This window comes from Lutra lutra, chromosome 2 (genome assembly GCF_902655055.1).
Source record: "Lutra lutra chromosome 2, mLutLut1.2, whole genome shotgun sequence".
Taxonomy (NCBI): domain Eukaryota; kingdom Metazoa; phylum Chordata; class Mammalia; order Carnivora; family Mustelidae; genus Lutra; species Lutra lutra.
Window position 1 is genome coordinate 46036829 of NC_062279.1, and position 24092 is coordinate 46060920.

The 24092-nt window shown below is 51.4% G+C and overlaps 1 protein-coding gene across 6 annotated transcripts in view; it reads left to right on the forward strand.

The window, feature by feature from the left end:
- Positions 1-23717, forward strand: part of SLC25A37 (solute carrier family 25 member 37) — a 36566-nt gene extending 12849 nt beyond the window's left edge. Inside the window, exons 1-4 of one of the 6 annotated variants that reach the window (XM_047717366.1) lie at positions 12757-13204; positions 18890-19118; positions 21148-21204; positions 23058-23717. In XM_047717366.1, the coding sequence (XP_047573322.1) occupies positions 18896-19118; positions 21148-21204; positions 23058-23578 (801 nt within the window). In that variant the 5' untranslated portion in view covers positions 12757-13204; positions 18890-18895 and the 3' untranslated portion in view covers positions 23579-23717. Of the gene's footprint in view, positions 1-12756; positions 13205-18889; positions 19119-19149; positions 19764-21147; positions 21205-23057 lie in introns of those variants that run through there. The other 5 variants (XM_047717365.1, XM_047717369.1, XM_047717367.1 and 2 more) reach the window with 5 other exon arrangements.
- Positions 23718-24092: the final 375 nt, after the last annotated feature.

Genomic DNA, 24092 nt, shown 5'->3' on the forward strand with positions numbered 1-24092 from the left:
CTGCTAGGCTGTCCCATCCTGTTCCCCAAGGTGCCTGGCCATAAGCGGGACACCTATACCCCTCTGACACTCTGGTTGTGGGGTTCTGCTCTGAGCCTTCTGATTGCAGAATCCGCAGAGACCATTTTCATAGCTTGAGGTCACTTGGTCACTTCCACTTGGGACCTGCCCCCGTTCTGAAATTTTCTGCCCCCTGCCCCGCCCTTTTCTGAAATTTCTTCTTTTTCTTCCTCATGTTCTGGGATTTTAATTCCCTATCCAGCTACCAAACGACGGCCTGATGGCTTTCCCTCTGAGTGGGACTTTTTGCCGCAGTGCCAGAGACCAGAGGAAGGCGGGAACAGGGAGGGAGGGATGAAGGCTGTCATCTCAAAGGCATTTCTCCTCCTAATTGGCTCATAATTAATGGGTGGCATTAGTGGCAAATGCAGCTGCAGCAGCGGCCAGAGAAGTGGCTAAAAATTAAATACCATCATGTGACTTACGGAGGTTTAGGGTTTGTTTGCCTGAGTGACCTTTGCTAGCACAGGTCACCATTTGTAGGGTTATGAGGAGAGACCTGACAAACAGTGTAGGTGACCAGTGTGCTTTCCAGAGGGTGGAGACCTATCTAGAGTCCATAGCGCCTGTACTCCTTCCTGACATTCAGATGCGAATGTCATTCCTTTTCGCTTTTTAAAGGCCACTTTGGAGCCGAACGTGTTTCCCCGTCCCCTCTTCCCTTTTAGCCTATCCGGCTCCGGTGGAGCCTTCTAGAAAATGCAGAGAGCACAGTTTCCTGGGCTTGTCCCATCCGTCTGTGGCAGTTTTGATAAAGAGCCTGAAACCGGGCTCTTGAGGAATGTTCCCCCTGGTGTCTGTGTTCGTCCAGGGTTTAGACAGAAGTTCCTGGAACTCACCGCTTTAGGAAGCCGAGTCCTGTTTCTCTAAAAGGCCAGTGCGGTGACATGGGCAAGAATCGGCTGACCCCAAGGCCAGCCCTCTTTCTGTGTCTGCGGATTCCCCTGGCACAGGAGGTCTTTGTTACCAAGTCTGTTTGCTGAGTGTTTTGAAGGAGGGCATGTGTGGGCCTTTTCAGTGTCGTTAGACAAAGCTGAGCTGTTACCCAGAAGAAACGGTCAGGGGAGAAGCCAAGATTTGATCTGGTTGAAGTTCTACCACCGAAAGAGCCCAGATAAGAAGCGGCCAGCGAAATGGTTAAAATCCTATTGTAGTATGTGAGACTTGAGAGCTCGCTTTTAATGTGATTGTGTTTCAGTGTTTTTTTTCCCCTTGAATCTCGGCTTCTCAGATAATAAACTGAATTAACGTACATGTATTATGCAGTCCAGGAAGGATGGTGTCCAGTGAACTTTCTTCGCAAATTACTGCGTATTTATATTTCGCACCTAGAGCTTTAAGAATGTGTGCTTCAGAAGTGACTTTTCCTCATAAAAGCAAGGTAATAGCAATAAGGAGTATATTGACAAGTTGGTAGGACACCCAGCGCCTTCTGTGCTTTCAAAAGAATCTTTCGAGTGTTGGAAGGAAGCGGAGAAGTTGCTGGTGCTGGCGTCTGTCCTCTTGGGCGTGCACGTCGGGACAGTTTCAGGTGGAAGCGAGTTCCCGTTCTCCCTGGACTCAGCCTTGTTCCTCCACAGGCTTTTGAGGCCAGTCGCTGGTGCTCTGCCTGACCTTGGCTAAGGAGTCTCGTTTTGAACTTCCCTCGAGTGTCTCTTTCAAGGGTCATTTGTATTTTCTGATAATACAGGCACAAGAAAGTTTCTGAAATTCTCTTTCGGACCCTAAGAACCGAAAGTCACTGCAAAGCTGGACTTTTACCAGAAAACTGCTTTAAATTGGAAACAGATTTCTGATCCCTGAGCAGCCAGTTTAAGGGACAGGGAGAACCTTCGTCAACCCAGAACTTGAGCATGGCTCAGGGAACAAACTAAAGAAAAGCAAGGCAAAAGCTGATTCTTTCTGTACATCTGCGCACGTAACGTTCGCATTCACCTTTTACTTTATTTTATTTTATTGTTTTTTAGCAGTCACCCTCTAGAGTGAATTCTAATTAGCTTAAGACAACCGGAGGCCCACCAACTGAGTGACTCTGAGAAGCCCTTCACTTCCGCAAGTCTCAGTTTCTTCATCTGTAAAATGGCAAGAGTGAATCCAAACTAAATGATCTCTTTGGAAGTTTCCAGTTTTAAAATTTCCACCCTTTATTTCCATGGGGCATTATAACTTTGGGACATCTTCTTCTAACTTCGAATATATAGACTTAGAGGCACTTGTGTTTGGAGTGGGACACTGGAAGACCCCAGTCCTGGAATTTCTACCAGGGGGATAAGGAGCAGGGAGAAGAGCGGCTGCCCAAATACCATTTGGGATCCCTGCATCCCAGAGTGCCTGCTAGTCCTAACTAGACTACTGGAGATTAGAGTCTGTTTAATTTCCTTCAAACCTCCAACTACAGTGCTTTAAGACGGCAGACCATTCATTCAGGCATTTGCAGAAATGCTGAATGGCCACAGCCCCACCCTGGAATCAAGGGGAGCCGTGTAGCAGATGCTTCTGGAAGGCCCTGTTTATAACTCTGACTCCTTCCTGCCGGGGACCTTTTACAAGTTCACTACCAGGAAGCTGAGTCATTGAGGGGTCAGCTGGCATGGCCAAGGTCAGGCAGTGTTGCCAGCAGCACAGATAGGTTAGCTCAGACAACCCGATGGTTTTGGGGGAGCGTTGTTGGGAATAGCAGGGTGGGTGGGGCTCCTCCCTTGAGAGGCTTTTGGGGGTGTCCCCTCACGGTAACGGGAGCACCACCTCTCCTCATGGCTTGCATTCCTGTCTAGATTTCACAGTGAGAAATGTGTCTTCTCCTGTGTCCTTTATCTCCTTTCTTACCTCCTTCCTCCTCCTCTGTTCCCACGTCCAAGGCCAGAGGTCAGAACCGCACAGACTGAAGGGTGAACCGATCCTTGCTCCTGCCGTGGACTTCAGGGCTCACCGTGGGCTCAGCTCCCAGTGATACCCTTCTTGGGACGGCTGGCTCCTTCCCACCTGCCACTACCTGTGCCCCAGGTAGCCCCTGCATCCTGAGGTCCACTTGCCCAACTCCTCCAGGCTTCAGAGTCCCTTCTGGGACCCCCCCCCCCCAACATGGAAGTGAGGCTTCCTGCCTTCGATCTCCTTGCGCCATCCCCTTCCACTTTGCTTCAAGGCCCTTAGACTCTGTCGTTTTATTACTTGTATGGTTTTTGGTTTACTCTTGCTGTCCTTACTAAGACGACAGACCTCTCGAAGGCAAGGACTCGGCCACAGCACCCCCGTGGACACACTGATGATGTTTGTGCAGTGGGGAGAAAAACCCCGCTGTCTGACCATGCAGGTCTCCTGCTCTCACTTCTGGAATCCCTTCAAATCCTTTAAAGCTCTTGTTTCCACCACGAGGGTTTTTAGTCAGCATCAAAGCTCACCCATGATTGTAGGTCCCCGCCATACCCTTGGGCATCCAGTAAAACTTAAACACGACTCCCCCAAAAGCTTGTGAGACAATTTATACATGGAGACGTTTTCGCATGTAAGTAGATTCCAGAGCCTGAGAGGGGGATCTCTGGGACGTTTCCTTTGGTCTCCCCCCCCCCCCCCCCGAGAGAGACCCTGAGAACATCAAGCGTGCTGTTCCTGGTATTTTTGGTTTCTTTCTCTGTTACTGGCTGGTGTGCGAGGTGTGTGAAGAAAGCAGGGGAACGTCCCTTCCAGTTGTAACCTGTCCCCACCAGCACATAAATCAGTGAGTGTTATGGAGATAATGGGATCTGAGCATTTTTGGGGAAATCTGGCTTCAGTAACACCTGGGAAATTTACCCCACACCCCTCCTCATACCTCTAGCACGCACTGAGCCCGGGAGCCCAGCTCTGATTGGGGCTTCCATCCCTGGCTACTCTGCTGTGTAGGAGGCCCCAGAAAACAGTGAGATGCATGGTGCTGGGGGACACAGCTAGTGGGTAGCCTTTTGGGGGAGCAGGCAGCAAGAAGACAGCTATTCGGCAAGGGGCGTGCATGTGGGGTTTTAAGGGCCTCCTTTGTGTATGCCCGTGGGTGGAATTTTGTGTACCTCCGAGACCTTGACCGCCGGTTATCGCGTCTGCTGTATAAAGCACAATGCTGGGGCACTGAGATCACCAATGCATGAGGCCATCTCCTCCTTCGTGTCCTCAGACTTTATTGGAAGACAGGCATGCAGACGCGTCATCTGCTAATAATTACAAGTAGAGAAAGGAGCAAGAGCAGGCTGGCAACAGGGCTGCTCTGAAAAGCCTTTTCTTCCTGTGGATAATGGGCTCACGGTGGGGCGTGCAGTTAGACGGCCTGGCCTCCGAGAAGGGTGTGGAAGCTGCTGCTGCAGAGGCTGACAGGACCACACTTGACTCGAGAAGCGTACACAGGGCTTCGGAGGTGCCTAGCTCGCTGGGCCTGTCTGGGATGGATTCCAGCAGGGCCGTGCCTCACGGCGCTCCCTGGCACTGATGGCCTGTCACCCATGTCGTCACCCAGTCTGTCACATACAAACACTCGGCTGGCTTTTGACAGCTCCCTCCGTGCCTGAGCAGCTGGGGTACTGATCCCTGGGATGATGTCTTTTTGGGGTGGCCCAGGCCAGCATGCCCTGGACAGGGAAGCACGGCCTAATCGAGGCTGGGGGGACAGCCCACGGGAAAGGGCGGAGTTTCAAACAGCATCTTCGCCATTTCTGCCTCCTTGGGAACATTTACCTGCTGTCCGAGGACCCCTGGGCTGACCTTCCAGGGGCTTCCTTCCAAGGGTGACCCTGGAGCCAGGAATACTGCTGTGTCTAGGGGATCCTGCTGTGTTCGAAACCCCTGGTAACCTTCACCAAAAACAAACAAATAAAAAAACTGCTCTCTCTGGTGTTAGAGGAAGTCTAGAGAATTATCTGATTGTAACAGGATTTCAGATGGTAAAAAGCCTGTGGAACGAGCTATGGATTAAATTTAGGATTTTAAAAGCGTGTGGTAAAATACACATAAAGTTTACCATCATGACTATTTTGTTTTTCTTTTTTCTCATTTTCCTTGAGTTTTTAATTTTAATTCCAGGGTAGTTAACATACAGTGCGTGTTCGTTTCAGGTGAACAGGACCATGTTAACACTTTTTAAAAAGATGTTATTTATTTTGAGAGAGCGGGGGAGAAAGAGAGAGGGAGAACACAGAGGAAGAGTGAGAGAGAGAAACAGGCTCCCCGCTAAACAGGGAGCCCAGGACCCTGGGATCATGACCTGAGCCTAACGGAGCTGCTTAACTGAGCCACCCAGGAGCCCCCCTCCCCCATCTTAACATTTTAGAGTGGGCAGTTCAGTAGTGCTGAGTACATTCACGTTATGAAGCCATCCTCCAGAACTTCTTCATCTTCTCAGAGTGAAACTGTCCCCATTAAACAACCACTCTCCCTTCCCCCACCTCCTGCAACCCCGTGGCTACCCCCATTCTGCTTTCAGCCCCTGAATTTGGCTATTCTAGGTGCCTCATGGCACACACATTTGTTTTTCAAAGGATTTTTTGCCGCTTTCATAGGTCTAGACTGTACGAGGCCAAAAAGGACTTCCTTAGAGACATCGTATTAACTCCATTGATCCACTGGACAGATATTTGCAATTATAATAGATCGTGAACAAAACAGTAGAAATCAGGGCGCCTAGGTGGCTCAGTGGGTTAAGCCGCTGCCTTCGGCTCAGGTCATGATCTCAGGGTCCTGGGATCGAGTCCCGCATCGGGCTCTTTGCTCAGCAGGGAGCCTGCTTCCCTCTCTCTCTCTCTCTCTCTCTCTCTCTCTCTCTCTGCCTGCCTCTCCATCTACTTGTGATCTCTCTCTGTCAAATAAATAAATAAAATCTTAAAAAAAAAAAAAAAAAACAGTAGAAATCTTTTCCGTTATTTACCTCCCGGTGGAAAGCCATGTTGGTGCCTAGCTAGGCTGGCTTGCTTTGAGGTCCTCAGGGATTTGAGGGCAGAGCTGGCTTGGAGTCTGGGTCTTCTTACTCTTGGAACAGGGCTCTGTCTGTTCGATCATACTCAGGTTTAGGTGCACATTTTGGGGGGATTGCCGCTGTTTGGGGAAGTGAGACATACTTGGTGGAAACATCCTGCAGCACTGTGTGAATTGATCCCCCAGAATCCGAGGGACCTTCGAGCATGCCCACGCCCACGGTGAGAGCCCAGGTGCTGCAGGGTGACCGTGGAACACAGGACAGGGGACAGAACCCATAGAGGACTCCCCATGCCCAGTGCTGTAGCTCCTCTTGGCCCCATCTGGCTATTTCTCTACAGTTCAGAGAGGAACCAATTCTTGAGCACGGGGAGGGCCCTCTCCATGGTGGTGACCTCGAGGGAATGGGCTGCAGTCAGCAGTGTCAGGGAACCTTGGGACTTTAGCACTGGTGAAAGGTTTCCAGAACCACCCTTGCCGCCAAGCAGCCAGGCCTGGCGAGCCAGCTTCCTGAGTGAGGCACTGTCATCTTGGACCCTCTGAGGCTGTGTAAACTGACACTGGTGATTTTCCCTCCACCTTTCAGCCTACCCAAGTTCCCTTTGTTACATAATCAGGATTAATGTAAGCAGCCAGGTCCATTCGTTTAGAAATTGAGAGCCAGGAGAGGTGAATGCGGGAGCGGGGCCCATGAGAGCGACAGAGGCCCTTGTGGGTGCTCTGGTTAAGTCCCCTGGCTTTTCTGGGCCTTAGTTTCTCTTCTGTGAGGAGACAGCAGAACTATAAGCTGCTCAGCCTGTCGTGAGGGTGACTCAGGTAGTCTGATCTCAGTGTGTGATAATGGTTGGGGGCAGGGTGTTGCTACCCACTGCGGCTGATCTCCTCCAGAGGGAATGAGTTTTATGAAGGAATTAGAGTGAAAGTTACATCTTCCTAGGAATTTGCAGTTTATCCAAAAAACAAACAACCCCCCCCACACACACACATGCCAGACCCTAGGCAAAGGGCTTCTCATTCATTATTTCCTTTAATCCTCACAGAGCCGGGAGGAGGTAGATACTGTTATGATCCCCCATTCACAGATAAAAGAACAGGCTCAGAGAGATTGAATAACCTGCCAAAGGTGCAGAGGTCTGAGGAGGAAGCAGGGAGTGGTGGTGTTTCAACTCAGGCAGGGCCCTCGGGCCTGCAGTGCTGGCCCCTGTGGGTCTGGAATCCAGTGGAAACGAGGAGGCCACCTCACTTTTCCAGCCTCTTTCTGACCAGAGGGGGTGGGGGCTGGGTTTCATGCCTCTCCCTACCTTGTGAGGTTACAGGAATTGGGCCCCATGGATGGCCACTTCCTTCTGGGATCTGGGGGTCTATTGCGTGTGTGATTTACGGCCTATCCTACTCTGTAGTCTGATGTTCAGCTCAGACATGCAGTGAGATCGTTTGTGCTGAACAGCCAGTTGTCAGCAAGCAGGAGAGAAAGCCCCACACCTTCCGGCAAGATGAAGCTAGTTTTTTGCTGGTGGTTCTTACTAAGATTTCAAAGCCATTTTATTGACATCGGCGGTGGTTTAGGGAACATGCTGGAGCCTTTACGAAAATAATGACACAGACGATAAGCATGTGTTGAGCATCTCGAGTACTGTGCCAGGTGACCCTGTGCTGAAAAGGTTCCTTGTGTCTTTGTGGCAAGGACACACGTGAGGGAGGGGTTTTCGCAGATGAGGGAACCACCATTCAGAGAAGTTGAGTAACTTCCCTCAAGCGGGTACAGCTGCAAAATAGAACAGGCCTTCAGCTGTGAGGTGGTTGAGGACAGGGGACGTCTTGGCGTCCTTGGGTCCCGATCACAGAGTCAGGCCTAGAGCCGAAGCCCAACATGTAATTTTCCGTTGAACACACACGCTTCAAACCCTGGGGACCGTCTGAGTGTCAGGCAGGTGGTAGTTGAACAAGGTGTGTCTGAGATTCCACAGCTGGGATTTTCAACAAAAGGTTGAAGGATGGTCAGCAAGGTAGGGTCTGGGAGCTGGAGTGCTGACCAGTGCTGGCACCGTGGTGACCAGCCCTGGGAGCTTGGGCAGGTCACATACTAGTTCCTCATTAGAGAAGACAAAGTGGAGGTTGGGGGGCTCCATGGGTGGCAGAACTCGGAAGTCAAACAGAAGCCCATCGGGAGCCCCACCATGTTGAGCCGTGATGGCAGAGCCACCAGGGCTGAAGGTGGGGACAGGGCCCAGAAGGGTCGTATGGAGACTCGGTGCTCGGACTCTGTTCTTCTGCACTCAGGTAGTCCTGGTGCCTTCAGAGTGGCGTCATGTGCTTTTAGGGTATTTCCGTGTGGATTCTTGCATTAAATTTGTTCTTTGATGTGGCCTGCTGATGCCTCAGCGAGTTTACCGACGTGCAGGGAGAAGAAAGCACTTTGGAGAGCGAGTATCTCTTCACTTCTGCCCCTGACATCTTGTCCTGGGCAGGCCAGGATCCTGCAGTGAATTAAATTCTGCAGGCCAGGAACTCGCAGTGAATTAAATTCTTCCCCTAAAGCGGCCTGAACTTTGGAATATTCAGTCTTCCCCTTTGAATAGGGTAGGAGTGCCGGGCTTTCATCCATCAGCATGCCCCTCCTGCCCATGACCTGAGCGAGCAAATGGCTCGAGCTCCTTTGGAGGGGAGAGAATGGGTTTTTACTGAATGAGGCGCCGTTACCCAGTTCCGCTTGGGGCCATTGGCCAGCTAATGGCCAGCAGTGCGAAACAGCGAAGCTCTGTGACCCCCATGGGACAGGGCTCATGACTTTCTGCAAGTACCCAGTTTGCAGCCCGATGTAGGACCCTCAGGAGTTTTGTGGTCTCAACTAGTGGCGATTTTGGTGACTTGAACGTAGTCGGGGTACTCCCTCTTCAAAAAGGTCGGGCACACACAGGGTGATTGCTTAGCTTGGTAGGAGAAGCAGAGGGCCTCAGAGACAGGAAGGAAGTTGGAGATCCCTGACTGTGATCCCTAACTGTCCACCCCCTGGCGAGAGTTTGGGGGGGCCTCCTGGTTCAGAGCATGGCTCTGGAGCCAGTCTGCCTGGCTTCCATTCTGCGTGTACTCTGTGACCTGGGGAGCTAGTTCCTTAGCTGTTCTGTGCCTCAGTTTCCCTGTTTGTAAGATGGGGTTCATTGGTTGCCCAATTATATATATTTATAATTATTTATTTATAATTTTGTTGCCCAATTATAATTATTATTATAATTATTTTGTGAAAGCAGCCCGGGGGCTCAGAGAAGCAAGCTGACTTGCTTTAGGGCACACAATCCTTAATACCAGATGTGGGACTAGAAAGCGGGACTCTTGCTAGAACCAGACAAGGTGGGTAGGAGTGACTGGTGGTTCAGGCTTCCCCTCCAGCCCAGTGTTGTTCTTCCGCTCTGCCAGCTCCTGGTGGGGTCACCAATCCCATCCGTGCACTCCGAGTCCTGTTACCTGGCATCTTGGGAATTTTCCCACTTGTAGAGCAGCAATGATTTAATCCTTTGGGCCGACCACAAGCTGGATGTTCTAAGTATGTCCTGGGTACACTGCGTCTGAGCCAGGCACAGATTCTTTAATCCCTGCAGGAGAATCTTCCAGAGAAGGGGTGGAGTGACCAGGCTTAGCTCCTAGGATAAAGGTAAGTGGGAATGTGCTTTGAGCCATAGCAGGGCGGTGAGCTGCTACCCATGGGTATGGGTTGGTGGCACAGTGGCCTTGGTTGTGGCCACGGCTTTGGAGAGAGCAGAGTGTGGCTAGCCTGTAACCAGACCCGGCAGGGGGGACTTCTGTTGCCTAGGCCTGATCCCTTCTCCAAGACGCTGGAGGTCCGCTCTGTGTTGCTTACATGTGGCTTCATAGCTCCTGTCATGGGCGGTACGTAACCATGGAAGACACTGGACTGTAAAGGAAATTCCAAATGCCTGAACGAGCTGGTCAGGGCCTCCCATCGTCCAGCCCCAACTTGCCTTTCTCTCAGCAAACATTGATTGATTATCAGGCGCTCTCCTGAGCCCAGGACTCCCTCTCCACCGCACCTTACCTCCGCATTTCCCCTGGAGCATACCCTTCAGCCATAGCTTCCTCTGGTTCCCAGACCCACCTGCACATTCACATTCCCCCTTGGCAGAATCGTTCACTTCCTCTCCCTGCCCTGTTGGGCTTTTTTTTTTTTTTTTTCAATCAAGGTAACCCATGCACATAGTCAAGAAATCACATCAGGTGAAGGGATCGTAAAGAGAGCTCCATTTCTTAGCAATTGCAGTACTGTTCCTTTTTCAACCTGGGGTCTGACTCCCCACACTGTGATCTGTTCCCAGGACAAGTCATGTCTGGGGCCATGTGGCTTCTTCCCTGGGAGGCTGAGACACTTGGTTTTGGCTGTCTTGGTGGGATTCGTATTTTCTACCGAATACTTTGGCATTTTATCCTTAGAAACAGCAGTGACCTGAAGGACACCCCTAATGGGCCCTGGAGGTTTTGGGACACCGTCTGGAGAGTAAGAGTGAGAGATGGTGCGGAAGCTTCACAGGCCCGGCCCCACACCTTAGAGGCAGCAGATAACCGGGAGTGTTGGAACGTGGCTGGTCCGTTCACATGAAAATCAGGCCTCCTGTGGGACGTGAATGGAAAGAGAGCGGCCTTGCTGTTTGCTCTCATGTGTGTGAGTGCACTGCCTCCCACCCTCCCCTGAGCAGCCGGGTGATGGGGGACGGAGGGAAGTCCAGTCCTTCTGATAGGTGAGGCAGGGAAATGGGCACAGACATGATTTAGCCGGAGGCGTGTTCCCACCAACTCTCATCTCTCTGTTTTGCTTCGGCGCAGCTCCTCTCACTGATGGTACAGTGAACCGGCCCTCCTGCCCTGCTCTGAAACAGTGGTTCTCACCAGGGCCCTTCAGAATGTGTGTGCCAGGAATCTCCACCCACCACTCCGCCACATGCTTCATTCCCCTACCTCGTGCCCACCTTGATTGGAGGGATGTGGGGAGGCCAGGACTTCTTTTAAGGAGTTCTTTTTCTCTTGCTGGTTCCTAAACTTTAAGAGGATCAAGTTTTCCTTTTGATTAAAAAAGACAAAGACATAAAGATTTGTCTATATACTTTTGCCAATTTGGGAGATTTAAGAAGACACGATTGGGAATTTTGAACTTGGGAATAAACTTCGATGTGCCTCTGCTTGCCGTGAACTGTGTGGTTCTCCTTAAAGCATTTCCTGCAGTGCTCTGTTCCTGGTTAATATTGCGGGGTTGGGGGGGGGTGGTTTGCTGCCGGGCTGTATCCTCATGCCTTGATTTTGGTGATTTCAGCAAATGTTTTCAGCGGCCAGGGGGTGACCGCCCATCTTCCGTATCATACATAGTAAGGACGAGGTTGCAGGCTGGGACATTCTGAGTTGGAACGCTGGCAGTCCTCAACTCGGGAGAGTTGAAGGCTTTACTGTGTGTGCGTGGTTCTCCTTGATGTGGTTTGGGTTTCTTTTCTGCTATGCTGTGTGCCTCCTAAGGATTGTGGAAGGCGAGGATAGTACTTTCTAAACCCCTGGTGAGGTCTGCAGCTTCGTTCCGGAAGACAGTTCTTTTCTCACAAAGCCCTGTGCCAAAATGCCTCTCTCCCCCGGCTGCCTACAGGGGTCTGTGTGCCCGTGTCTCTGCCAGCAAGCCCTGCGTGGGAACAGGCTCCTTGGCCTGATGCTGTCTGTGCTGCGTGGTGGTGGGTGAGAGCTGGAGTATCACCAGCAGACCCCAGCACTGGGGACACATAGGGCCGTGGATGGGCTGTGAATGTAAGCGGAAGAGCTTTGGGCCACAGGGCTGAAGGGTGAGGCTGTGTGCCTGTGAGCGGCTGGCCATGGCCTTAGAAAATAGGGAGGGGGCTGGGGTTGGGACCTGCAGTCTGGTTTAGGCTGTGGTTCCATTTACTGACTGTCAGCGTCTCTTGGGGACAGTTGGCAGATGGAATAGAATTAAACATACGGATTTGATTGCTAATTCTGCAGCGGACACTGGGCAGCAGACACTGATAGGATACGATATTTTCCCAGCACTCTGCGGGTGCCTGAACTGAATTTCCTTGCTCTGGGAGAGACTTCTGGGTAGCCTTTTGGAGTCCCCTCAGTGGGTGGGCGTTGTGCCCACCTGTTGTGCTGGGATGTTTGTCCACACCATGGCCCGGGAGCCCTGCACACACCCATTGCTGCCCTGTCCCCGCATTGCACCTGCCTCAAAGGGGAGCTTGGCAAAATGCTTTTGAGTGGACGAATCAGTAGATTTCACTTTATCTTCTCCTGGTCTGTAAAGTGCATGTATTTTTGACACGGGAAGAATTTGGTTTTTTCTTTACTTATTTATTTTTAAAGTAAGATCTGTGCCCAACGAGGGGCTTGAACTCACGACCCTGAGATCAGGACTCACATACTCTACCGGCGGAGCCAGCCACTTGTTCTTTGTTTATGAGAAATACTGAGAAAGGAGGACTTGGGATCTGGGTCGGGTGGGAGGCCAGCGGCCCCGTGATGCTTTAGGTCCTTGGGCAGGGCAGGACACGCAGGGAGGTCATAGGTCTCCCCGCCAGGCTCTGCTGGCTCCCTTTGCTTTTCTTGCGGGGCACCCCAGTTTCCTGTCTGAAAAGAGAGGCGCCAGCTCTGAGCTCCGTGTGCCCTCTGCACAGGGCCCCCGCCGCTCCTGTCATTCGATCCTGCGAGCTCACCGGAGGCAGTGCAGGCATTTTCCACTCTCGGGCCACCCTCCTCCCCTCGAGAGGAGAACCACACAACGAGGCGGGCTCATCCTGATTTGTCTTCTTAGGGGGACGTTTGCGCCAAGGGGCTTATCCCTCACTCCCTTCCAGCCTCGCTGAGAGCTTAGGGAGCCCGTTTAGCGCAAATAAAGCGTTTGTATTATGGGCCTGGAGCCCTCCCGTAGAACTGCCCTTCTGGAGCTGGAGATTTGCTCAGTCACACAGTGAGTGGCAGAACCAGGCCCGAGACCCAGGTCTCTCGCTGGTCCTTGGCCTTGCTGCTTCGCGGGCCTGTCTTCCAGGCTCCTCCTGCCTGCCGCTCCGGGCCTGGGCTGCCCCGGGTTGGGGTGCCGGGGTCCTCCTGATGCCCGGAGCTGCTCTCTGTGCTTCCTGCTTTCTCAAAGTGTGTCCTGCGAGGTGGATCCGTGGATCCGTGAGACTGGGTTTCTGTTGCCGGAAACAAACAGGTAACAAGTGCCTTGTTAACCAGAATTCTCGCCTGCTCTCCTGAAGGACTTCCCAGAGCCTTTAATATGCTAATGGACATTCCAGATTTCCAAGAGTGGCGCATTAAAAGGCGAAGAATGGGAATTTATTATAAAGAAAAGGCGGGCAGGCCTTTTCTAGGCCTGAGCAGGAACTGAAACCCAGGACAGGAAAGGCGGTTTGTGAAATTCTTCATCTCCGTCTTCTTGGTTTGTTTTGGTTGTGCTTTTTAATCTCTGCCCTTTCTCTGTGTCTTTTTCCTTCTGTCTACCCTCACACCAGGGCTTTTTTCAAAAAAACATCGTGGTAAAATATACGAACGTCGAACTTGCCATCCTAACCGTGTTTAGGCTCTGTGGTCGCAAGCACATGTATAGCACTGTTCATCTTGCAAAAGCGAAACTCCCCGTGCAGGGAGAGCAACCCCGTTCCCCTCCCCCAGCCCCTGGCAACCACCATTCTGCTTTCTGTTTCTATGGGTTTTTGGGTGACTCCAGTACCTCATGTTACGTGGAATCAGTGTGTGTGTGTGAGAGAGAGAGAGAGAGAGCTTATTTCACTCTGTGTCATGGCCTCCAGGTTCCCCCGAGCTGTAGCCTGTGCCAGAGTGTCATTCCTTTTTCAGGCCAAAGAATATTCCGTAGTCTGTATGGATCCCTTTTTGTTTATTCATTCATCAAGCCAGGCACAGGCCCCTTGGGTGGTTTCCACTCAATCCCAGCTTCTTCTCTGGTCCACAGGTCACTAAGAAATGCCTGGCCCTGAGTTGTACCTTTTACAAGCAGAGTCACTGAAAAAGAAAAAAGAGGCTAAACTGGGGGAGGGGGTGTCTCTGCGCTGTGGCCTCTGTGTGACCCCCTCATCTTCTCTCAACCTGTCCCACGACCATGCTCACCAATTGGCCTCTCCTCTCTTCCCTCCGAGCTCCTTTGAGGCACATGGACAGTCTGTGTCCTTCTCCCCTTATCTCTCACATTCCTTGTTACTTACTTCCCCAGTGACTCTCCCTTCTGCATCCTGGTGCCCGATCGAGGGTGGGAGCTCTCTGTGGGCAGGTTGGGAAATGAAGGTCTCACCAGAGAGGATCTGGACCCGAACTTGGCCACGGTGGGCCCAAAGGGGCCTTGACTGAGTCCTCCTCTGTGCTCAGGGGCCCCTGGCTTCTGTCCCAAGCCTGTGTCATTAAATGTAGCCTCCCTTGAGTAGACCCCGGCACAGAGAGATACCCAGTTGTTCTTTTCTTTGCCACAGGGGGTGGCACATTTTTTTTTTTAAAGATTTCATTTATTTATTAGAGAGACAGAGATCACAAGTAGGCAGAGAGGCAGGCAGAGAGAGAGGAAGGGAAGCAGGCTCCCCGCTGAGCAGAGAGCCCAATGCGGGGCTCGATCCCAGGACCCTGAGATCATGACCTGAGCCGAAGGCAGAGGCTTAACCCACTGAGCCACCCAGGTGCCCCGGGGTGGCGCATTTTTGCTCAGTAAAATTTACTCCAGCTGTCTCACCCCTAATTTAAAAAGAAAGCAGTGAGGGGTTCCTGGGTGGCTCAGTAGTTAAGATCATGATCTTAGGGTCCTGGAATCGAGCCCCGCATTGGGCTCTCTGCTCAGCGGGGAGCCTGCTTCCTCCTCTCTCTCTGCCTGCCTCTCTGCCTACTTGTGATCTCTGTCAAATAAATAAATAAAATCTTTAAAAAAATAAAATAAAATAAATTTAAAAAATTAAAAAATAAAGAGGTGAGAATCAATCCCAGCTTTCCCTTGTAAGTCTGAGGGCTGGCCAGTGTAAACAGCTTTGTCAGGGAAAGGGTGGGTAGGTGGGCCATCGTTGCCTCCCAGCTCGAGTCAGGCCTTTCTTACGGTGACCTCAATCCCGAATGCTGCCAGCTCTCTGGGAGCTCGTGGGGTAATTACTCCACAACCCAACATTGAGGAACCTGCTCTAGGTCCCAGCGCTGGAATCAGACCAACAGGGTCAGAATGGCTGGCTCTAAAGCTTCCTGCCTCTGCCCCCCTTCTGTATTCACTGCCTCCCCAACCACCCATTATCACTTAACCCAGGTGCCCCCCCTTCTGCCAAGGCTGGATGCAGAATGTTACTTGAAAGTGCTAGGGCAGGGCGCCTGGGTGGCTCAGTGGGCTGAAGCCTCTGCCTTCTGCTCAGGTCAGGATCCCAGGGTTCTGGGATCGAGCCCCACATCGGGGGCTCTGCTCAGTGGGGAGCCTGCTTCCTCTGCTCTCTCTGCCTGCCTCTCTGCTTACTTGTGATCTCTGTCTGTCAAATAAAATCTTAAAAAAAAAAAAAAAAAGAGTGCTAGGGCTAGAGGGCCCCCCTTTTTAAGGGGTTCTCCAAAGGGAGTGATGATCAGAATCATCTGGGGAATTTAAAAAAAAACTTAGAATCAACATGTGTTGGAGTGGTGCCCGGTGGGACATTTTTAAGCATTTCCCCGTGATTCTGGTAATCAGCCACTGTTCCAGCCCTCTCCTTCATTTTTCTATTGAGGACACGGAAGACCAGAGAGATGAGATGCCATGGCCAAGGCCACTGGCCCTGTAGGTGCCAGGGTCAGGTCAGAAACCAGCCTCTCAGCTCCTCATTCCACGTCCCAAGTGTCTTCTCACACTGCTTGTAAGGGGCTCCTTTGTTTCCCCCGCCCCGGGACCCAAGGGAGGCCTTCACCACAGGCTGGTCTTGCTGCCAGAGGCCAGAAACTGGGGCCATGGGGCTGGAGAAGGCAGCCAGCTAGCTTCTGTGTCCATCCCCAGGGGCCTCTCCCCTGGGCACAGAACTGGCAGAAGCCAACCCCAGGGACAGGCTGCCTCAGCCCTGTGTGTAGCTCAGCGGATCACTGCTGAGCTTGAGCAATGCAGCAAAATGGGGACTTTTTTTTAATCAATAGGGAACGGGTGGTGGGAGGAACGGGTAACTCCAGGAGAGCTACTCCTATTTTAGGGAGGAGTGAAATAAGAGATCTAGTACCCCTCACCCCTGTGGGTACCCTAAGTCACGCACATTTATTTGTCCATCCATTCGTTGGACAGACATTTATTGACCGCCTGGTGTGAGTTAGACGCTGTAATAGGCGTAGTAGATACATTGTAAATAAGACAGTCTCTGCCCCCCCCAACCCCCCAAGATGCTTAGACCTCTGCAGGGCTCGATAACTAGAACCACATCCTTTATTGTCATTAACATGTAACGTGTGACGACGGTCACAGAGATTTAATTTTCTCAACCATTCTGTCACCGGAGGAGACAAAGTGGGGAGGGGTCACTGTCTAGCCCAGGGGCACAGTGGAAGTGATGGGATCTGGATTCCATCCCTGGTCCCTCTGCCGCCTCCTGCCTGGTGCTCCTGCTTTTCATCAGGGGCAATTAAGGGGAAAAGCCCTGTTGGGGGTGGGGGGTAGGGGGACTATGGAGCTTTCTTTGCTGTAAGATGTGAGCGATTTCAAGTGTCTTTGAGGATTTAGTGCCCTGGGTAGTCTCAGCCGTCCTGAGGCTGCGCTTGTGGACACTTTGTGCTCCCGTTCTTGGTTCGCCCCTGCCAGGAGCACCCACAGAGCAAAGTCAGGCCCCTCTAGGTTGACAGATTCCCACCTTCTCCTTCCCTTGCTCTGGGTTGCTTATAATGTGTCCCCCATTATGAAACCATCTTGAATACTTTTGGAATCATGTTAAGAGTAGAAAACAGTTCAACAGAAAGGCACAGGGCCACTGACCCCATCCATTCCCATGCTGCACTCCCCACAAGTGGGCCCAGGTATGGGGCAGCTGCCAAGGGCTGGGCAGGGGGCATTTTCACCAGAAAATGAGGGGTAAAGTGCTGAGTTGTTTTGTTGTGGGGTTTTTTTTTGAGGGGGTGAGGGGCAGAGGGAGAGAGAGGAGTGGGCTCCACTCCCAGCACAGGACCCATGTGGGGCTCTTTCTCAGGACCCTGAGATCATGACCTGAGCCGAAACCAAGAGTCAGACACTTAACCAACTGAGCCACCCAGGCGCCGCAAGTGATGAGTTCTTTAATAAAGCTAAATTTAATGTAACAGTTTTTATGCCCTTTCTTGGCAAAATGACAAGTTGCCAATGATGTGCCCATTTTCTCTGTGGTTTTTACCAGACGGTGACTTCTGAAAATGACCATTAATTTTAAAAATTTATTTTTTAGGACTCAAGTGTAGTTAACATGGAGTGTTATATTCGTTTGGAGAGTACAATATAGTGATTCAACACTTTCATACATCACCCAGTGCCCATCACAATAAGTGGGCTCTTAATCCCTGTCACCGAGTTCCCCCATCCCCCACCCCCTCCCCTCTGGCAAACACCAGTTCACTCTCTATAGTTAAGAGGCTGTCCTTTTGTTTGTCTCTTTTTTCCTTTGTTTTTTTTTTCCTTTGTTTCTGAAATTCCACATATGAGTGTTAATTTAGATCATTGGTTTTCACGCTGTTCCTCGGAGCCCCAGAGTTGCTGGGAGGACGGGAAGTGAAGAGAGCCCAGCCCCGCCCCCTTCTCAATTAGAGAAATTCTTCTTCCACTTTACATAATAGCTTTGAGTACGATTTTGTTTGGTGGTAAAAGGATATCCCTGCTCACGGTCGGAGACCCTCTCCTCTAGACTGTGTGTGTTGAGGGGAGTGGAAGAAGGCATGATGTTGCAGGACTGGGCCTGGGTGGGTCTTTCACGGGGCAGATATTATCCCTGGACCAATCAGGGTTCTCCAGAGACACCAAACCAGGAGACAGAGAGAGACAGGAAGAGATAATCTGTTTCACTCAAAGTCTAATTTAATGATTTAAGTATAAATCTCCTCTACGAAAATACCTCCATAGCAACATTGAGACTAGTGCTTGGCCGTAGTTGGAGCCATTGTGGGTACCATGGTCTTGCTACGTTGACACACAGATTAACTGTATACCCACTTAAGAGCCTTGGTCATCAGATAGGGGTAACAGAGATGGGGAAAGCCGGGCTTCTGCCTCAAGGAGACAAGGCTGCACACAGGAAGAGATTAAGAACAGGACTATTTACTTGTAAGTGCTAACTTCTAAAGACAAAAGGTAAAATGCATTTAGAGGAGCTGTGGGATGAGGTCTGGAGGACCCCTGGGAGATTCCTGGAGGCAGCTGAACAGGCATGGAGGTCTTCAATGAGTGAGGACATAGACTTTAGGACCAGAGGGGCAACCACAGGATAAGAACACTCCCCATTGACTGGGCCTCTGAGTTCATGAAGGGTTTCACTTACTGTTTCATGTGACATTTGTGACCATCCTGGTTTTTTAATTGGGGGGGAGGGGTGGTCCCATGGTCCAGAGAGGTTAAGGGATTCCTCAGGGGTCACATAGCTTGACGGTGGCAGGGTCCATCTTCCTATTTCATATCCTGCCCCCAACCTTCTTCCCTCCTGCTGGCCATAATGGAATCCTTGCGAATGAACGTGCTTACTTGGTGGGGGGTGGGGTGGGGGGAGGGCGGTGGACGGCAGGGAGAGTACTCCAGGAAGGAGGGAATCAATGTTTTCCTTACCGAGGAATCCTGTGAAAATGAAAATAGACAGTTGGCTCTCACTGTCTCCCTGGGTTGTTTGTGTGTGTGTGTGTTTTTATCCTCTTTACCATCCTTGTTAACTTCCACCTTTTTTGTTTCCTTGCCTTCCCCCAGACACGAATGCAGAGTTTGAATCCAGATCCCAAAGCGCAGTACACGAGTGTCTACGGAGCCCTCAAGAAAATCATTCGGACTGAAGGCTTCTGGAGGCCCCTGCGAGGCCTCAATGTGATGATGCTGGGCGCAGGGCCGGCCCACGCCTTGTATTTTGCCTGCTATGAAAACATGAAAAGGACTTTAAATGCCGTTTTCCACCACCAAGGAAACAGCCACCTAGCCAACGGTATTTTGAAAGCGTTTGTCTGGAGTTAGAGAGCTCTCTCCTTCAACAGACCCTTCCCCAGGGTTCTCCTCCCTGTGACCCAGCAGCCTGACGCCTCATCTCCGCTGCGCTTGCTTACGAATAAAGAACTCTCGAGTCGTGTGTGCACACACACCCAAACACACGCGCACGCGCACACACACGTGCACACACACATGCGCTTTTTCTCTTCCCCTCCTTCGCTTTCTAAAGCCTGGGGGAAGTTGGTGACAGAGGTGTTTCAGTTTACATTGTTGCGTGGGTTTTTTCATTTTTTTTTTTAAGACATTGAAAAGCAATTAATGATCAGATCTAGGAAAAAAAAAAAACAAAACCCTGAATAGAAACAAAACTTTACAATGCTGGATTCAAAAAAAAAATTATCTGGACAGCTTCTCTGAGACTATTTAAAAACTGGTTCAACAGGTCTCTGCAACGTCAAGATCTAACTAAGCTTTAAAAGGTCAAGAAGTTTTATGGCTGACAGAGGATTTGCTGCAGCACAGGCCATCTTTCCCGCCTTAAGCCTCTGGGGATCTGGGGGTCTCACCCCCATTCTCTTCTGTTGGTCTCCATTGCATCTGTCTGCGAGCAAGGGCTGGAGTAGTTTTCCTTTGTTGTTTTGAGGGGAGTGGCGGGGAGGGGACTTGGGTTGGGCGGCGGGCGGGCGGGGCAGGTGAACGGCTCCTAGGTCTGGCTCAGCGGGCTCAGCGGTGGTTCTTTCTTTGCCTTCTCCTGTGGGTTTTGCTTTTGACGGTTTTTGTGTCGCATGGAATAAGGTGTCCTTATTTTAACAAAACTCATTTTGAACACCGAAGACATAGAGTGACCGGCGGCAGCTTCCTCCCCACCCCCACCCCTTCCTTTTGTGCTACTAAGAGAGAACCCCAAAGCATCCCTTCCATCGGCAAACCCTGGCTGGCTTGCAGACATTTCTTCCACTAAAAAAAAGGGGGGGGCCCTCGTTGCATTTATCAAGACAGTCCCTAAGGATCGCACTCTGATGCTGTCCCCCGAGTCCATGGCCTTGGGGTTTGCCTCTTGCTGAAACTGCCATGTGTAATGGTTTAGTCCCTTGGTCACCGATGCCCTTGGAGATGGTTGGATGGAACACAGTTCTGCCCAGTGCTGTTCCTGCTTCCCCACGATTTTTAGGCTCTGGTTGCATTTTGTTTGACGTTTCTGGTTGTGTGCAGAAGGGGAGGGAGGGGGCTTTATCCGCATTTCTGAAGCCTTATCCTGGTGTTATCCTGGTGTTATCCGCATTTCTGAAGCCTTATCCTGGTGTTGCTCATTCCTCCCACCTTCTGGTGCTAATCTTAATTGCTGGGCAGTGTCACCTGCCCAGGGAGGGAAACCAAAGCCGAAAGCAAAATTCCAGGTCTGAATTAGCCTTTAGAAGTTCCTGGTTCTTGAGGCCAGGCCAGATGAGAGCCTCAAGATGGGGTCTGCCATCTCTGAGACAGGTCATTGATTTGCAAACCAACCCTGGAAATCTGCCTATGCAGAGCTTCCTGACGTCTGCTTCTCCTGCCCGTGTTCTTGAAAATGCCTGGATTTTATTAAGGATATTTCTTTTTAAATTTCTTTTCTTTTTCTCCCCTTAGCTATATATATAATATCATCCCCTTTGTTTGCCCCAGCTCCAGAGCAGAATAAGTTGGTTTGTAGACAAAGGTGAGGGATAGGAGAGAATGGAAATCTGGACAGTTTTCCATTGGGAAAAGCCACGAAGTGTGGTCTCTGGGTATCCTCGGCCATTGGCAGGTCTAACCTTTCCCACCATTGACTTCACATCCGCAGGATGAAAATGTGGCCAGTGGTGCCGTTTTCCCCCCAACAACTCAATCGTCACCTTATGTTTTGAAGAGTACCTGCTCAGCTGGGAGCAGCTGGGCATAGATTTGGCTTCTCAGAAAGCTCTGTGCAGGGTTCCATCTGATTTTAAGTTCCAAGAACTTCCTCAGAGCACCCGGTCACAGAGGGTAATTTTCTGGAGTTTGTTTTGCAGGGATAGCTGGAAGTATGGCCACTCTGCTCCACGATGCGGTAATGAATCCAGCAGAAGGTAATGCTTCGTGGTCCCCAGGGAATGGCAGGAGGGGATGTTCGAAGGGGCAGGAAAAATGGTGGTGGTGGGGAGGCAGAAGGTCGGGTAAGGGGACTTCCGGCCTCCGGTCAGAATAAGCAGAATTCTTTACCACGGTAGCGAAGGCCTCGAAAAGGGGCTGAGCATTGGAGCTTACGGTGCTGCTGTTCTCTTGGACAGAGAGTGGGGCTATGATCCCTGGGCCAGCAGCAGCGTCAGTGTCTCCTGGGACCATGTTAGGAATGCTAATTCAAGTCCCACCCCAGACCTGCTAAATTGGAGTCTCTGGGGGTAGAGACAGTGAGTCTGTCTTAACAAGCTCCCTTGGCTAGTCCTTGGCACTCCTATAAAACCTGTGTGTACGTGTACGTGTGCGCACAGGCACGTACACACACACTCACACATGCACAGGCCCTAGTTATCCTTTATCAATCCTAGACAAATCTAGGGGGAAGCCATCAAAGGCCATTCACTAGGGCTTGGGTTCAATTGGCTTTTTAAAAAATCTGAAATTAGCATGGACCATCTCGAACATACGCAGATACAGAGAGAAGAGGGTTAGGAATGTCCATGTGTGCCTCACTCTCCTTGTGATTTAACCTTGGGCCATCTTGGCTTAGCCAGCTCCTCCCACATTATCTTTTTTTATTATTATTTGGAATTTGGGGAGCACTGGAAAACAGTTGTCAACTGTGCAGATGTGAGTCCTTAGCCAACCCGGGTCCGCAGAGCAAGGAACTCTGGGGCCTGGTCCTGGGTGTCCTCCCAGCTGGGTTATTCTCGGTGTGACCTGTAGGACTCTCTCAACCTTTCTCCCCATCTGAAAAATGGTCCCTTGCCAGAAGGGAAAATCAGAGGTAAAATGTCAGCATTTCAAGTCTGGTGTTACAAGTTTGTCTGGTTTTGTCTTTTACTGCGAACATTTCTTATTTGTGCTCAGCTGCCTCCCATTCCCTAGCAAGACAGGGGATCTGCTCCGACCTTCAGGGGTCTGATGGGTCATACTGGGAGAGGTGGGCTTTGTGTTTGTGTGTTGAAGGCAGTGCATTCAGGAACCTGGTCAGTGACCAGTTAATTACCCCATGTCAAGCAGGCAAGAGTTTTGCTCCTTTTCAGAGAGAAACAAGTGAAGTTGAGCTCCCTCTCTTCTCTTTGACATATTGATTTAAAGGCTTCATTTCTCTAAAAGCAAGCACACCACATGTGTTCATTTCGCGGTGTGTGGGGGCTATGAGGACTCAAGCCTGAGGCCCCCCACCCCGTTGCCTCATAGCCTTTGAACCAGCAGTTCTGCTTTTTAAGCCAGGATCTTCATTGGAGTTTGTCCCTGAATTTAGGCTCACAGAATTCCCGGATGTCTTCTAAGAGTGCTGTGACATACGGAAGCTAACAGCCCTGTGTACCATCCACATACAGGGAGCAAAAGGCGGGACCCACGTGCAGCTGGGAGGGCAGAGAGACCAGGGGGCGCGATTGAATTTGGCCGCAGGTGTGATGCTGAAAGCCTCCGGGATCCGGGGATCAGATCCTTGAATCTAGTCTGAAGTGGCTGGCTGGTTTGGGGATCCCCCCTGCCCCGGCCTTATATGGGCTGCAGGCAGGAGAAGCCGAGCGCAGGTCCTGGGGTCACATCTAGAAACGGGAGAGCCCGGAGCAGGCTCTGGATCCTTGGGCTGGGGCCCCGCGCGTGCTGGTTCTCTGGGACCTGTGTTGCCAGTGTGTCTAAACTTGCTTGTTTCTCTTCATGGCTTGGCCGCCCTGTTTCACTCCGACCCGGGGTGGCGCCAAACCCAACCTACCACCTCCCTGCCTGCCGGCGGCCCTGACCACAGTGGTGAAGCAGCGCCTACAGATGTACGACTCGCCGCACCGGTCCGCCCTCCGCTGCGTCTGGACAGTTTGGAGGACCGAGGGCTTGGGGGCCTTCTACCGGAGCTACACCACGCAGCTGACCATGAACATTCCTTTCCAGTCCATCCACTTCATCACCTACGAGTTCCTGCAGGAGCAGGTCAACCCCCACCGGGGCTACAACCCACAGTCCCACATCCTCTCGGGCGGGCTGGCCGGGGCCCTGGCCGCCGCTGCCACCACCCCCCTGGACGTCTGTAAGACCCTCCTCAACACTCAGGAGAACATGGCCCTCAACCTGGCCAACATCAGCGGCCGGCTGTCGGGCATGGCCAATGCCTTCAGAATGGTATACCAGCTCAACGGCCTCCCCGGCTACTTCAAAGGCATGCAGGCCCGAGTCATCTACCAGATGCCCTCCACTGCCATTTCCTGGTCTGTCTACGAGTTCTTCAAGTACTTTCTCACCAAGCACAAGCTGGAGAGTCGAACTCCGTACTGAAGGAACAGGCGTGGGCAGTGATTCCAGAATCTTTTATTTGTCAAAGGCTTTGCTTGCCTGCTTCCATTCCCTTGTCCTCACACCAAGGTCATTTTGGGTGTTGGCAGGGTGGGCCCTCTGCTCCCTGACGCCTGAGAGAGCAGGGGGAGTGAGGGGGGAGGCGATGGGACAGCCGCTTACCAGAAGGCCGTCCGCAGGGATGTCCGAGGTGGTACGTGGGGAAAGACTTTGAATGGAGAGCAAGGGATGGCTTTTGCTCTCCCTCCCCTGACAGGAATGTAGCTTTTCTGCCTCCCTGTAGCCGTTGCCTGCCCTAAGATCGCAGCTCACACGGGAGGGGAGAAAAATACACAGCGACTGAAAACATTAAAGAGAAAAAGAGAATTCTGTATATAAAAGTTCTAGTACACAGTACAAAATAGATGGATAATGTTTATCCTTTATTTTTCTATGTAGAAGTTTTTGGGGTGTGTGTGTGTGTGTGTGTGTGTGCGTGCGCGCGCATGCGCGCGTG